This window comes from Hyperoodon ampullatus, assembly GCF_949752795.1.
Source record: "Hyperoodon ampullatus genome assembly, chromosome: 1".
Lineage (NCBI taxonomy): Eukaryota > Metazoa > Chordata > Mammalia > Artiodactyla > Ziphiidae > Hyperoodon > Hyperoodon ampullatus.
In genome coordinates this window covers 122546885-122561695 of record NC_136914.1, presented here as the reverse complement: position 1 = coordinate 122561695, position 14811 = coordinate 122546885, and the positions used below count along the sequence as shown (strand labels likewise).

At 52.8% G+C, this 14811-nt stretch overlaps 1 protein-coding gene across 1 annotated transcript in view; it reads left to right on the top strand.

The window, feature by feature from the left end:
* The window catches only part of GALNT2 (polypeptide N-acetylgalactosaminyltransferase 2), a gene marked incomplete at its 3' end in the record, with an annotated part of 175128 nt that overhangs the window by 148517 nt on the left and 11800 nt on the right, over window positions 1–14811 (top strand). The window contains exons 9-11 of the mRNA XM_079703673.1: window positions 4410–4497; window positions 5562–5665; window positions 10064–10190. Of these exons, the coding sequence (XP_079559799.1) occupies window positions 4410–4497; window positions 5562–5665; window positions 10064–10190 (319 nt within the window). The remainder of the gene's footprint in view (window positions 1–4409; window positions 4498–5561; window positions 5666–10063; window positions 10191–14811) is intronic.

Genomic DNA, 14811 nt, shown 5'->3' with positions numbered 1-14811 from the left:
GTTCCCGTCCCTGGCACCGGCTTGGCGTACAGAGCCAGCCCCGTGGGAGCCAGTGTGGAGATGCCAGGCCGATGGGGGTCTGCCCTGCCCACCCTCCCCCTCACCGCAGCGTCCATCGCCTGCTGGAAACCCATCCGCCCCGCTCACCCGTGACTCCTGGGCCCCGCGGCCTGGCCGTCAGCCTCTCCTGCCCGCGGGCCACCCACGTCCCGCCGTGTTGGAACTTTCTGGGGAACCTTTACCTGAATGACCTGCCGGTTTCCTGGGGGCCCTCGCGGCTCAAGTGTGACCCCTCAAACCCTCCTGCCGCAGGGTCCCACAGTGAGTTGTCTGATACTCTCTTTACCTTCTTAAAAATTCATAGTGAAGGCCCCAAAGGGCTTTGTTCACGTACCGATCAGGCCGTACCGATCAGTGTTTGCTGTGTTAGAAGGTAAGGCTGAGAAACGGTGAGAATACCAGGTGATATAGCCACACGGGCGCTGCCTGTCCTGCAGCTTCCGGAACACTCCTTCCTGCACTTTGGAAAAATGAGATTGAAAGGGGCCTGTAGGGCCTTAGCATAAATCTGAAAGCAGTTTTGACGTCACACACCCCCTGAAAGGGCCTGAGGACCCCAGGGGCTCCTGAACCCCACCTGGGGAAACCCTGTTCTCGTGAGGAGCTTCACGAAGCTGATGGGTGTACGGGAGTCACGCTAGCCCCGCCTGAGAAGCAGGCTCCTACTGTTGTCCCTGGGTCCCCAGGACTGTGTGTACATGGGGGTGACCTGTGTGCCCGGGACTGTGTGTACATGGGGGTGACCTGTGTCCCCGGGACTGTTTGTACATGGGGGTGACCTGTGTCCCCGGGACTGTGTGTACATGGGGTGACCTGTAGCCCCAGGCTCCCCTGTGTCCCTGGACTCTGTGTATATGAGGGGTGACCTGTGTCCCGGGGACTGTGTGTATATGGGGGTGACCTGTGTCCCGGGGACTGTGTACATGGGGGTGACCTGTGTCCTGGGGACTCTGTGTACATGGGGGTGACCTGTAGCCCCAGGCTCCCCTGTGTCCCAAGGACTGTATGTATATGAGGGGTGACCTGTGTCCCAGGGAATGTGTGTATGTGGGGGTGACCTGTGTCCCGGGGACTGTGTGTACATGGGGGTGACCTGTAGCCCCAGGCTCCCCTGTGTCCCAGGGACTGTGTGTGTATGGGGGTGACCTGTGGCACCAGGGTCCCCTGTGACCCCAGGACTGTGTGTACATGGGGGTGACCTGTGTCCCCGGGGGCTGTGTGTACATGGGGGTGACCTGTGTCCCCGGGACTGTGTGTACATGGGGGTGAACTGTAGCCCCAGGCTTCCCTGTGTCCCTGGACTGTGTGTACATGGGGGTGACCTGTAGCCCCAGGTTCCCCTGTGTCCCAGGGACTGTGTGTATATGAGGGGTGACCTGTGTCCCAGCGACTGTGTGTATATGGGGGTGACCTGTGTCCCGGGGACTGTGTACATGGGGGTGACCTGTGTCCTGGGGACTCTGTGTACATGGGGGTGACCTGTAGCCCCAGGCTCCCCTGTGTCCCAAGGACTGTGTGTATATGAGGGGTGACCTGTGTCCCAGGGAATGTGTGTATGTGGAGGTGACCTGTGTCCCGGGGACTGTGTGTACATGGGGGTGACCTGTAGCCCCAGGCTCCCCTGTGTCCCAGGGACTGTGTGTGTATGGGGGTGACCTGTGGCACCAGGGTCCCCTGTGACCCCAGGACTGTGTGTACATGGGGGTGACCTGTGTCCCCGGGACTGTGTGTACATGGGGGTGACCTGTGTCCCCGGGACTGTGTGTACATGGGGGTGAACTGTAGCCCCAGGCTTCCCTGTGTCTCTGGACTGTGTGTACATGGGGGTGACCTGTAGCCCCAGGTTCCCCTGTGTCCCAGGGACTGTGTGTGTATGGGGGTGACCTGTGGCACCAGGGTCCCCTGTGACCCCAGGACTGTGTGTATGTGGGGGTGACCTGTGGCCCCAGGGCTCCCACACAGCCCAGTAAATGCTTCATGCTCTGAATCTCAGCTGGCCGGCAGCCTTGCCTCTCAGACCTCGGCTGAGAGCCAAGAATTCAGCATAGCCTGCTGTAGAGAGATATAAAAGAGATGTCAGAGCCTTTGCCTTCCGTGTGTAATTTATTCACTACTGATTTTTCACACCTGAGATGAGTGAACTCTTTTTCCAGCATCCTAGCACCCCTGTTTCTTTCTGTAAAATGAGGGGCTTCTTTTCCCATCTCCAACATTTTGAGCTGATTAGGAGATGGACTGTTCCAGACAGACACACAGACTGAGGGTCAACTGACATCCAAAAAAGAAGACAGTAGAACCGTGGCCTTGGAATGAACCTCAGAAAGCAGAACGCTGGGACCGGCCAGGGAGGCCTGGGCTCTGGTGCCTCTTTCAGGCTGTGTCGCCACGGGAGCTGTTTTCCCTCTGCCCCTTGGCGTCCCTGTCTGAGAAACAGGTTGATAATAGTGCAGCCGCACAGGGCGGCTGGAAGAGGGCAGGGCTGTGACCAGGCAGCTCCCCAGAGGCCTCTGACCGGGCCGTTATGCTGGGAGGACGCACTTAGGTTGGGAAACAAGAGTCAGAAGAGTCTTAGAAGATGGTGAGCACGCTGGGGCTGTAAAGAATTCGGAGCCTCAGCTGTCAAGAAACCGTTAGTGTCCAGAGTGTGTCCCCCCCGAGGATCTGCTGGAGCTGAGATGTGACAGTTCTCCTCCCGTGGCAGCCGCGTACGGCGGAGCCCGTGCGGGACAGTGAGACGCCCTGCGTGGGAGCGGCCTCCTGCTGCCCCGGTGCCAGGCCAGATTCACTCTAAGAGCATTTTACCAAACCCCTTTTAGGAAAAAAGAAAAATCAAGGATGATGTTTTTAGCAGATTTTAAAACATCTAATATAGCTTTGGCTCTTCGGACCAAATTGATAAACTAAATAATAATGAACATTCCCCCCAAAATGCAGGTAATGTTACATCAGCTGGCCAGTCGAGGCCTTTGTGTTCTGTCAACAGTGCAGCCTGGACGTCTGTGTTTCCCTGGCTGGCGGTGCTTGTGTGCGCGGCAGGCTGTGTCTGGGGAGAGCCGGGCTCCTCAGACAATCGGTCTGTGTCTGTTTCCTCTCCGTGCGTTACTGGTGCCTGGCCCTCCAGCCCCTCGCCCCCATTTGCCAGCCCACTGCGCTCTACAGGGACAGCTGGGGCACCTTTCTGTCCTCTGATTGAGCCATAATGTGTGCCACGCTGGCCTAGGAGCCCCCGAGCCCCTGTGCCATCCTACCCTGTTCAGGCTGCAGGCACCGGGGCTGTCAGGGCAGATAAATGCTGGATTCAGAGCACACAGACGGAAAGTCTGAACTTAGGCATTGCACCAGCCCTGCGGACAGAAAGCCTGATGGCAGAGGGCTGAGGGATGGATGGCCCTGGAGCAGTGAGGCTTGGATGGCCCTGGAGCAGTGAGGCTTGGCTGTCAGACCCTGGGCAACGCGGCCCATGCCGTGGAGAGCGTCCGCAGGTGGGGTGTGCCAGGTACCTTCTGAGTAAGGACAAGACCCGACAGCTGTGGACCAGGGGCCTGCGGAAGCCAGAAACCATGTCCAGGGGCCAGGCCCGGGCTCTGCCACCCGGCACGGCCTGTGGATTCTAGAAGTGACCTGGGGCAGGTGCCATGTTATCAGAAATGAAGCTCGCTTGCCCCTTCGTTTCCACCTACTCTTGACCCTCCCTGCCGTCCCTTCCCTGGGATCATGTTGGGGGCACCTGGCAGATTTTTTCTTAAATCCATCCCTCTTCTTTCTCGCCTCTTTACAGCCCTTGGATGTGCCCTCACAGACTCCAGTTCTCTTATTTCACATTTATTCTTATGCATTTTGGTTTTAGAAAAGCCTGACCCACATCTTCTGTTTTGGGTAAGCTTCTTGGGGAAAGAAGATTTCAATGTGCGTCCTCCCTGCTGGTCTCCCTGCACCACCACCCCAAGTCACTCTCTTCCCTCTGCGTCGTTTTTGTTTGTTTGTTTGTTTTTCCTTTGTTTGGGTTACAGTGAGTCCATTCCAAATACCAAATTTTTTTTTTTTTTTTTTTTTTTTTTTTTTTGCGGTACGCAGGCCTCTCACTGCTGTGGCCTCTCCCGTTGCGGAGCGCAGGCTCCGGACGCGCAGGCTCAGCGGCCATGGCTCACGGGCCCAGCCGCTCCGCAGCATATGGGATCTTCCCGGACCGGGGCACAAACCCGTGTCCCCTGCATCAGCAGGCAGACTCTCAACCACTGCGCCACCAGGGAAGCCCACAAATATTTTTAAGCTGTGAGGAACAGTGGTGCGGGAGCAGACAGCCTGTTCTCACAGCGTCCTGTGTTTCTTCTCTCTTCTCTGACCAGCAGGCTTTGACTGGAACTTGGTGTTCAAATGGGATTACATGACGCCTGAGCAGAGACGGTCCCGGCAGGGGAACCCGGTCGCCCCCATAAAGTAAGTGCCAGGCAGGTGTCCTTCGGGTGCCCTTCTCTGGGGTGGAAGATGAGACAGCAGGCCCCATGTTCCCTAGGGACCTAGTCGAGCGCTCACCTTCCAGCCACACCCCCATTTGCCCTCGTGCTAGCTCAGGGGAGAGTCTCTGCCTCCAGATTATAGGGTAAAGTATTTTGAGATTTTTTTTCTATGTACGTGTATCAAATCTGCCAGTTCCACATCCTTCGTGTCTTGGTGGCGTAGAGCGTTTTCCCGCACGGGGTGGGGTCTCGGGCTGCCCTCGGGGACTGGGGAGGCGGTGGGCAGCGAGTGGGAGCCTCCTGCCCGCCCCCGGTGGGCTCCGCTTCGTCGGTGGGCCCCGCCCTCCTGTCCCCCGGAGGAAGCACTACCAGCTGGCTTTGAGCCGCGCCCGGGTTGGGTGAGGGCGCCTCCCCAGGGACGCGTAGTTATGGGGAACCCTGCGGACGCCGGAGCCGTCTGCACTGCGGCGATTGTCCCCCGTCAGCAGTGAGCTCCAGACATGCGGCCCGGGGCCCTGACTTCTCACGGTGACTCCGCAGGCACAGGGCTGGGGTCCTGTCGCTGGCCTGTCCCCAGGCTGATGGGGACGCGAGAAGATGACGGTCCCGTCCAACAGAGGAGGAAGCTGCCCCGGGATGAGGATGAGGACACGGGTAGCTGCCATCATCGAGCGTTCCCTACGTGCGCTGGGCGCTTTAGCGTCTTACTGTTTGTAATCCTCCAAGGGGACCGCGGCACAGAAAAGCCGAGCACCGGCCTAGGGCGCTGTCAGCGAGTGTCCCAGCCCCAGCGGCTGCTCTCTCTAGGGAGGCTCCGCGCAGCCCCTCGCTCTTGGGAGCATCTGAGCAGGGCAAGTGGGGGGCGCTTGAAGACAGCAGGGGTCAAGCAGAGAGGGGCACCCAGAGCTCTGAGCCAAAGACCATGGCTGTGCTATTGTTTTTAAGGTCGGCCTGTAGGCTTGACCTTGGCATTAGAATGCTGGCCATCTAACCTTGACCTTCGACCTCTCCCTTTCTTCCCTTCTACCCTCTCTGCCTCTTTAGAACCCCTATGATTGCTGGAGGGTTGTTTGTGATGGATAAGTTCTATTTTGAAGAACTGGGGAAATACGACATGATGATGGATGTGTGGGGAGGAGAAAACCTGGGTACGTATGAGCCTTGTGTCTTCGGACACCAAACCGTTTCCAATTCTGCTGAAACCGTGGTCTTTTCCTGCCCACCAAGAGGGGTAGAAATGAAAAGTGGAAGCTTTGGAAAGACTGTTAAGCAAGAGTTTGTGGTACGCAGGGTGCCACTTGGAAAAGGTTTGTAAAGACATTAAAGTGACCGTTTACTGAACATAATTAGTCCCCCATAAGGTATAAATAGCACCCTTTTTATTCTTAAAAGTGTCTTGGGTTGGGCATTATGCTAGATACATATTAAGTCTCTGAAGGAAAATGCATACTTTTTGATGTCATCTCTGAGTCCAAGGTCTGGAAAGCAAGCTGACAAAAATGGGGGGAGTATTTCAGGTTCTAAGATTCATTTTTAGCCACATAGGGTGGAAAGTGAGCCCTGGCGAAGCCTGTCGGACTGGCTGAATTGTAGTCATGGGAATCAGATGGGGTGGAGAGGCCGTGGCACCTCGTCCCTTCTTGACTACTTTGTGAATGGTTCTAATTTGTTTTCGTGTTGTTTTGTTTCGTTTTGTTTTTTGTAATAATGCATACAAATCATTTTACCTATGTTTAGGGACATTTAAATTTTATAGACTTTGGTCTTTATTGGTAGCTGCATTGTATTTACTCCATAAAGATAAAAAGACGCTTAATTTTTTTGTTTGTTTAGGGGTTTTTGTTTGTTTCACTTGAAGCTTTTGAGCTGTCTCCTTGGCTATTGGATGCTGTTGAATTACATTCTGCCGTGGGTAGACGTACCCTGGGAGGAGGGATGGGGGGCGAGGAAAGGAGGTAAAAAGGATGCCACTGTCACTTTTAGTAGTTTTTACTTGTAACAGAGACATTGTTTTTTTTTTTTTTAAGTTAAAGAGACTAGACAAGCCCATTATTTTTCTCTCATTTTATGATATTAATGTTAGTGATAGCATCTCATCTGTGGAGAGAGGTTGTTGCCTTGGTTGATTCTGCAAGCTTCTTTAGACTCAGTAACTACACCAGGATGAAGGATCAGAGTCAGATGCCTTTTGGTTTTTTTAACAGTACACTGACAGTTAGGCAGGGCTTGGTTGAAGGCTGTGGAGCACGTAAGGCTTCAGAAGGATTGTTAACCTTCTGACGGGAATTCTGAGTCACCCTCGCCCTGCAGACATCCCTGGGGAAGCCCAGCCAGCCAGGACCACCACTGGGGGGACCGAAACGCGGTGGGGTTTGCAACAGTGTGTGCCATTAGGCTTACGTGGTTGGAGGGCAGGTGGCCTTTTGTGTCAGGGTGTAGAGAGAGTGTTGATGTACATATCAAAGGAGACCTTGCACCCAGAGACCAGCGGGAGGGGAAATAATCTTTTCTGTTACCTAGTTTATTGTTGGTTTGGTTTGTATGTTTATGTAGCTGTGCCGTGTGCGAGGTTCCCTGGAAGGGCTCAAGGGGCTCAGGTAGGGTGACACACGGTGGGCGGGGAGGAGGGGCTGGGGCCACCCGGCCTGAGCATCCTGGCACCTCCTCCTGTGACAGGCTCTGACACGGCCGCTCTGGAGGGTCTTCTCTCATCAGGGTTAAACAGGCACAAGGGTTTCAGCAGAAAGAGTCTGTGATGTGAGTCTTTCTCTCTTCTTGGTACTGCTCAGACTTGATTTTCTGGGTGCTGCCTGCACACCCCCAGCAGTTGTCCAGCCTGAGGGCTTGTATGGGCCCGAGTTAGGAGAGGCAGGGGACAGGGATGCCCAAGTCAAATCCAAACACCCCCTCCAGGTGTGCCCCACCAAATCCACTAGTGCTCCCAGACTTCCTGACCAACAGTGTAAGTCTAATTGAAGCAATTAAAAAGGACAAAGAGCCCTGGCGGTCCAGCGGTTAGGACTCGGCGCTTTCACTGCCTTGGCCCCAGGTTCAATCCCTGGTCGGGGAACTAAGATCCCGCAAGGTGCGCAGCATGGCCAGAAAATAAAATAAATAAATAAATAATTTAAAAGGACGAAGAACCCGATCCCTGGCGCTTGTGAACTGCAGGGGTTAGGCTACTTGGGAACATTATTTGTCCTTTTCAGCACGTCCCTGCAGCATTAGGAAGGATGCTGACTGCCCCCATTGCATCATCTCATTTCATGCTTTCTGGAAGGACTGAGGTCTCAGAGCTGGTTGTTAGCAGAGCCAAATGCAAACACAAACGGCCTAATTAAAAAGCCACCAAGCTGGGGACTTCCCTGGTGGTCCAGTGGGTAAGACTCCCCACTCCCAATGCAGGGGGCCCAGGTTGATCCCTGGTCAGGGAACTAGATCCCGCATGCATGCCACAACTGAGAAGCCTGCATGCTGCAACTAAGAAGTCTGCATGCTGCAACTGAAGATGCCACGTGCCGCAACTAAGACCCAGTGCAGCCAAAATAAATAAATAATAAAATAAATAAATAAATATTTTAAAAATAATACATTAAAAAAAAAAAGCCACCAAGTTGTCCTGAGTAATCATCCCCATGTTGTAGGGCTCAGTGAAATCAGTTGAATATAACTGTAGTTGTCCTTGGCCTTAAAACTCTTCCACCAAGTCTCTGAATGGCTCCCTACTGGTTTAATAGGCTCCCCATACAGAAGCCAGGGGGCCTTCATGGGCCCCGATTTTGAATTTTCCAGGTAGGCAACTGTATCTTTGAATTTTATTTCCTTAGATACAGAGAGCCTCCTAGTCAAGTTCTGTTTGACACTCTGCTCAGCCTTGGTGGTTATGACCACGTGTTTTCAATACGACAAGGGAAATGGCCATTAAAGTCCCAGAACTGCTGCGTATCTTACTCATTCCTACTGGGGAGGTGTTTCTGGCTTTGGCTCACCAGATCCAAGTAGAAGTTCATGCTGTTTGGCGCCTGAGTGGGTGTCACGGGGTTTCTGCCGCAGCCCGGCACCTGCTACCACATGAGGCCTTGTGGTCCACACGAATCGCGCCTGATTCTGCTCCGTCTGCACTGGCTGCCGTGACTGCTGACTCTGCCGTTCTGTCTCACTCCCCAGCATGTTGTCAGGGAGGCAGGGTGATGTAGAGGAAAGGCACTTCCGTACCAACCTCGTGAAGTCTTTCAAAAAAAAAAGACATCTAACCCTCCAGAATATTCTGTCTTGATTTTCTTATTTAACCTGTTTCTCGCCTTCAGTCGGGCCTCTGGCTCAGGCTGCAGCCTCAGAATGGCTGGCAATCAGGACAGGAGCCTGGCTGGGTGCCTGCCTGTCCAGGCTTCTCCCAAGCGTGGATGCTCTGGGCCGCATGTGTACGCATGTTGTCGTGACCAGCGCCTGCTCTGCGCGTGTCCTGACTCAGCGGGTAGAATTTATGTTGACGCAGGTGAAGAGCAGCCTTTGCCAGCCTGCTGGTTACCGGCTGCTGAGAGCCGGGCTGGCTGTGAGGCCTGGCAGTTCCTCGAGTACCCTTGGTCACTGGACTTGGCCGGCTGGCTGGACGCCTGCTGGTGTGCAAGGATGACATAAGTTTTGCAATTTAAGGGAAGAGGTTGTTTTTGTCCTGGATGGAGAAAGCCCAGGTGCGTGCTGGTGCTCGGGGCCCTTAAAATAAGTTTTAGAGGAAGATGGCGTATATGATTGCCTGTTACATCTGCCTTAGGGCTGATTGTGGGATTTCATGCCTTTTGATGCGTGGTTTGTCCGTTGCCTTTTCTAACTCAGTGCTGATCCCCAGAAGGCACGTGTAATGCTCCGTGATCAGAGAGGAGTTCCGGGCCATGTCTCGTGCACGGTGTTTGTGACGTTACAGGGACAGTAGACCAGGGAATCACTCTTGTCTCAGAGCTTCTAGTCTGAATTTGAAAAATGTTTCTGTAGGCTCACTCCTACTTCTTTTTAAATTTCAGATAGAATTCTTTCATGAAAACATGGGATTTGGTGACACAGGTAGAGCTGGCATCTGTAATTCTGATCAGTGCTAAAATCTAAGGGAGTACATGTCCCAGTGTGGGTAGTTTGTTTGGCATGAATTATTTCTTTTTGTCTCCACTACTTTACATTGTCTGTAAAACGACACTGTGCTGTGCAGACACCCTCTTAGTGAACTGAAATAGGACCTTTCATTCAATCTTTTTTTTCCCTCCACCTTTATCGAGGTTTCAGTGACAACTTAAAATCGTACATACTTCCGGTATACAGCTGGATGGTTTGACGTGCCTAGGCACGCCCTGCCCCATACCCCTCACACATACTTTCTTGATGGTGCCCTGGAGCCTAGAGACGTGGTGTCAGAGGTCCCCACGCGGCACGTTCAGGACCCTCTGGAAAGGGAATGCTCCCTCGTCATCGCCTCAGGCCACGGGGGTAGGGTGGGCATCTGCACCCCATGGGGGTGGCCCGGGCTCTCGGTCACCCCGTGTCGTTCACCACCTCAGAGATCTCGTTCCGCGTGTGGCAGTGCGGCGGCAGCCTGGAGATCATCCCCTGCAGCCGCGTGGGACACGTGTTCCGGAAGCAGCACCCCTACACCTTCCCCGGCGGCAGTGGCACCGTCTTTGCCCGGTAAGTGGCCGAGAAGCCGAGCAGGGCCCAGAGCACTGCTGACCACCCCGCACACAGGGCTGACCGTGGGCTGTGTGGAAACGTGTCCTCCAAGGGGCCCGCCGCTCGGCAGTGACGAGGGCAACTGTGGAGACTGAGGACAGCGGCATCCTGCTGAGTGACAGATGCTGGTCTCAGCAGGTGCCGTGGGGCACGAGGTCACGTGCAGGACAGCCTCAGAGGGACACAGCTGTCCTGATGGAGAGCAAACTGGGGTGGCCGGGGGTGAGGGTGGGGCGCAGGCCGGGGTCGGGCCAGTGGGACTGGTCACCGAACCGTGTGCCCAAAACATGTTATGGGGAGATAGGAGAGAGGAGTGCTTGGACTTTTTTAATCACATGTTACCCTTCAAGGTGCAATATGTGTACAGCGCTAAAGGCAGCCACACAAATTCAAGCCCAAGACTCACTGGGCTATAGAGGCAGATAATACACAATAGATAATAGGTAAATTTTTGCAAACATGAAGACACCAAATGAAGAGTTTTCTGAAGGAAAAAACAGCAAATTACCAGTGCGGGGGACGACGTTTTTTCCTCAGGAATTCTTTCAGATGCGAAAGACAGAACCGTGCGCAGGCCAGCCAGCCTGGCCCAGGGAGACGGGGGCGTTCAGCTGGAAAGATGGCTTCAGACTCCGAGAGATGCTGCGAGCCAGGCAGAATGTGGTCACGCGGCCGACATGCTGGGGCAGGAGGACAGGCTAGCAGGGTGGGCGGGCGCTTGTCCCAGAGCCACAGGAGCCCATGGGGAGCAGGTCCTCAGTGCCGAGATGAGCCTGCAGAACAGAAGGCTGCCCAGTATGGCTGGAGCCCAGAGAACGAGGGCACCATAGGCACCGAGGGAGACTAGACCAGCTGGGTTTGCACCCTGTGCGTTGAGGGAAACTGGGTGTCTTTCGATGCAGGAGGAGGAGCAGCTCCTGTGGGTTTTACGCAGATGCTCGACTTCTCTGTTTTGAACTTTAAGGGTGTCCTTCTGGCCCCTGGGCGGAGGGCCGCAAGGATGATGCCAGGAGGAAACGATGGTGCGAGTGACGTGTCCCCTCTCCACTGCAGGGCCGGGCAGAGCCAGGTGGCCAGGGCCAGGTGCCAGCTACAGCCCCAGGCAGACGTGTTTACCAATGGACGGGAGGGGGCCAGGGGGGACTCAAGGGTGACCCCCAGGCTGCCGGTCACACACTTTGCTAACGGGATGCCCCTATGGACACAGGGAAACCTCAGAGCAGTGTGGGCGTGCACGGGGGGAGGATAGCCAGCTTATCTTTCATGTGGCATTTGAAAACTTCTATTAAGTACAGATTATAAGTATACCTGTCTTGTACAGAAGCTGGACTCTTAGAGTAGCGTATCAACTTTCTAGGGAACCTTAATAGAAGCCAAATATCAAATGATGCTTCTGACCAAATTACCTTCTCCCCAAAAGTGTATGCTTTCCCGAATGTTGTCTAAACATCATTTCTGCTCTGTTAGAAACAAAAATATGCTCTTATACGATGAATTCTACAAAATCAAACAAACAGTGATAATGTACGTTTTCCCCTGGGGCAGCATGAGATGCTTCCCAGAAACCTCTCGTAGAGACATATCAAATACTTGGAATCAAAGCACTGATATCTACCAGCAAAGCGTGGGATTTCAGAAAACAGTCCGTTAAAATACACAAAACATTGCTTTATGCACTTTTTTTTTAAAGGAAAAAAGAGGCACTCATTTTCAGAAAGAAACCTTTTCCTTTGTATTTTACAGCCCGGGAGCCCCATACACTGGAGATGGGGGGAGGAAAGGGACCCAGGCTTCAGAACTAGGGGGCAGCGTGGGTCTGTCAGGCCTTCAGCAAGGCCGTCGCGGCCCCTGCGCCCTCTCTCTCTCTCTCTCCCTCTCGCTCTCTCTCCCTCCCTCCCTCTCCCTCTCTCTCTCCCTCTCTCAGTTGACTCACCTAAAAGATAAAGAGGTGGAATGTGTTATTTCTGAGGTCCCTTTCCAGTTCTCTTTAATTTCCTCTAATATGTGGCATTCAGTGTATAAGTATTTCGCCACTAAAAATTGGGACTTAGCAGCAATAGCTAATATTTATAGAGTGTTTCATGTGTGCCAGGCTGTTGAGTGCTTTACAGATATTCACTTACGTACTCCTTATAAAACCTTATGAATTAAGTACTATTATTAATTTGCACTTTAGGGGCAAGGGAGACTAAGGCACAAAAAGGTTCGGTTCCTTTGTCTAAGTTCACGCAGGTGGAAAGTGAGATTCATCTCCGGCGCCTTGGCTCTGGAGTCCACGTTAGGTTTTATCTGGATCCCTAAGCACAGTTAGTGCCTGAGGCTGCTGGAATTCAGGGATGAGGTACAGGTTCTAAAATGCATTCTAGCATAGCAGGTAGAGGACCATCTCATTTGTGTAGGGTCACTGTGTAAGAGAAGCAGGGAAGGATGAATGAATGGAGAAGTGACCTCGTGGGGTCCTGCCTTGTCTGCCCCCCAACCCTGGGTGTGCCCTGGGCGCCTGTTGCTTTAGGGAGACCCAGGTGATGACACACGTGCAGGCTCTTACGTCACCTCACGTCCCTGGAGACCAGTTGAGAGAGAACCATTGGGCGGTTCCTGCCTCTGTTTTTTACACAGCTACGTTTCCAGTTAGCCCCTTACAAGCCTCTTAAATAGACTGTTTGGAGAGTGTTGCGTGTGTGCTTGCGTGTGCACGTGGATTAGAGTTTACCCAAAGGCCAGGGGAGCTCCCAGTCAGAATAGCCGTGGGACAGGTGCCTTAGAAGGATATTTGGGTTCATGTTGAATAGTTAATGGTGAGACTAATTCATGGCGAGGGAAACTACGAATAGATTAAATACAGGAAACAGCGGTTTAAACTTACTCTCTTACTAGACTTTTTTCTGTTATTACCACCAGGCAGTGTAACTGGCCAGTTCCACCTTCTCTGTCTCCTGCTTGCTTCCCGCTAGAGCGACTTTACCTGCACCTAGTGGGGGCAGGAAGGGAGCAAAGGCGGGAAGAACCCGGATAGACGAGAGTGGGCCCAGGTGCCCAGTACCTGCAGCCCCTGGAAGACCACGTAGCGTAGAGGAGGCACCTAAGAAACATTTGAATACATGACTTGAAACTAGTGCCGAGCAGCACACGAAGCTCATTCTCTGAAGCTACCTACATATCTTTTTTTATTAAGTAGACAGAGAAAAGGTGGTTTTGCATTTAGGAGTTGAGAAATGACTAAATCACTTAATGACTTAGGTGACTTCAAACCACTGTGTGATTGCAATTCATAAAACCTTATAATTTGGTGAAAACATTCTTCAGTCTCCCTCTCCCTCCGTCCCCCTCTGCCCCACCCTTCATTTCCCTCCACACACGTATCGACTCTGTACTGTTCTGTGATCTATTGTAATTTCACCCATCAAGTCAGGGCCATCAGTCCATGGCAACAGGCAGCATGTACACCAGTATCTTTCACGGCCACGGAGGAGTCCATGTGTTTGACCACTTTACTGTTAACGGTCATATAGTTTCTGTTTTTTCTGCCATTATATAAACTGTGCTAAATTGAGCATATTTTCATTGCTGGTTGATTATTTCCTTGAGGTAAATTTCTAGAAGTGGGAACTGCTGGATCAGAGGACAGGTGCTCTCAAATTGTCTGCCTCTTACAGGGCTTTCTAAACAGCAATCCATCTAGGTACATATGTCACTTTATATGAGGGATATATGCCCCAAACAAATTATTTTAGTAATTGTAACTCAGATGATTTGAAAGGCTCACCATTTAAAAGAGACCTTTCTAATAGAGGGAAGGTATTCTTGTAAAAGGTGAACGTTGCCTCCTAACGTGTTTATCTTGGAAGAAGAGAACACCTTCTATACGGGTTCTGAAAAAGCATTGGCTCTATCTAAACCTAAGGTGTGAGTCTACTTTGGACCAGAGTCCGGGGTACGGAGCACAGAGACTCACTGTTGTAACGCTGCTTCACAGATGCTCTAAAGAGAACTCCGGCAGGAGAAGATACTGATGCCATGTGTGTGTGGCAGCCTTTAATACATGTCACACGTTCGAAGGCAGCTTGTCCCAGTGGCCTTGTTGATCGTGGGCCATGGTACTCTCCACAGTTGTGAAATGTAAGCACGGATGCTTCGGGCCTTCTAGAGGAGCCTGTTCCGTCTTTCCCCTTCCGGCGCAGGGCAGTAAGAACCCCAGATGTGGGGCACACACTACTGTCCCCCACCATTCCTGGTCCAAACAGGACACTCACTCAGCTCAGCTCTGCCAAAAGTAATTTTAAGAGTAACTGTGGTGTGCTCTTAGCTTCTCCCCAGAGCTGTCTAGTAGTAGCTCTCTATCGCAGCCACATGAGAAAGGCTGCAGAGAAGAGGCCAAGGATTTCTTGGCCGTGCTCCCTGGCACCAGCCTTCTGGGGATGCACAGTAAGAGTTATTGCAGAGTGATTCACTTTTGTCATTCTCGATGGTACAGCCGCAGTCCCTGCTGTAAAATACCTGCCTGTGCTGTAGTTCTGACTTGGACTTGTGCTCTGTGACAATCTGTGTTCTGTGAAAGACGAGGACACGGTTTCTGTTG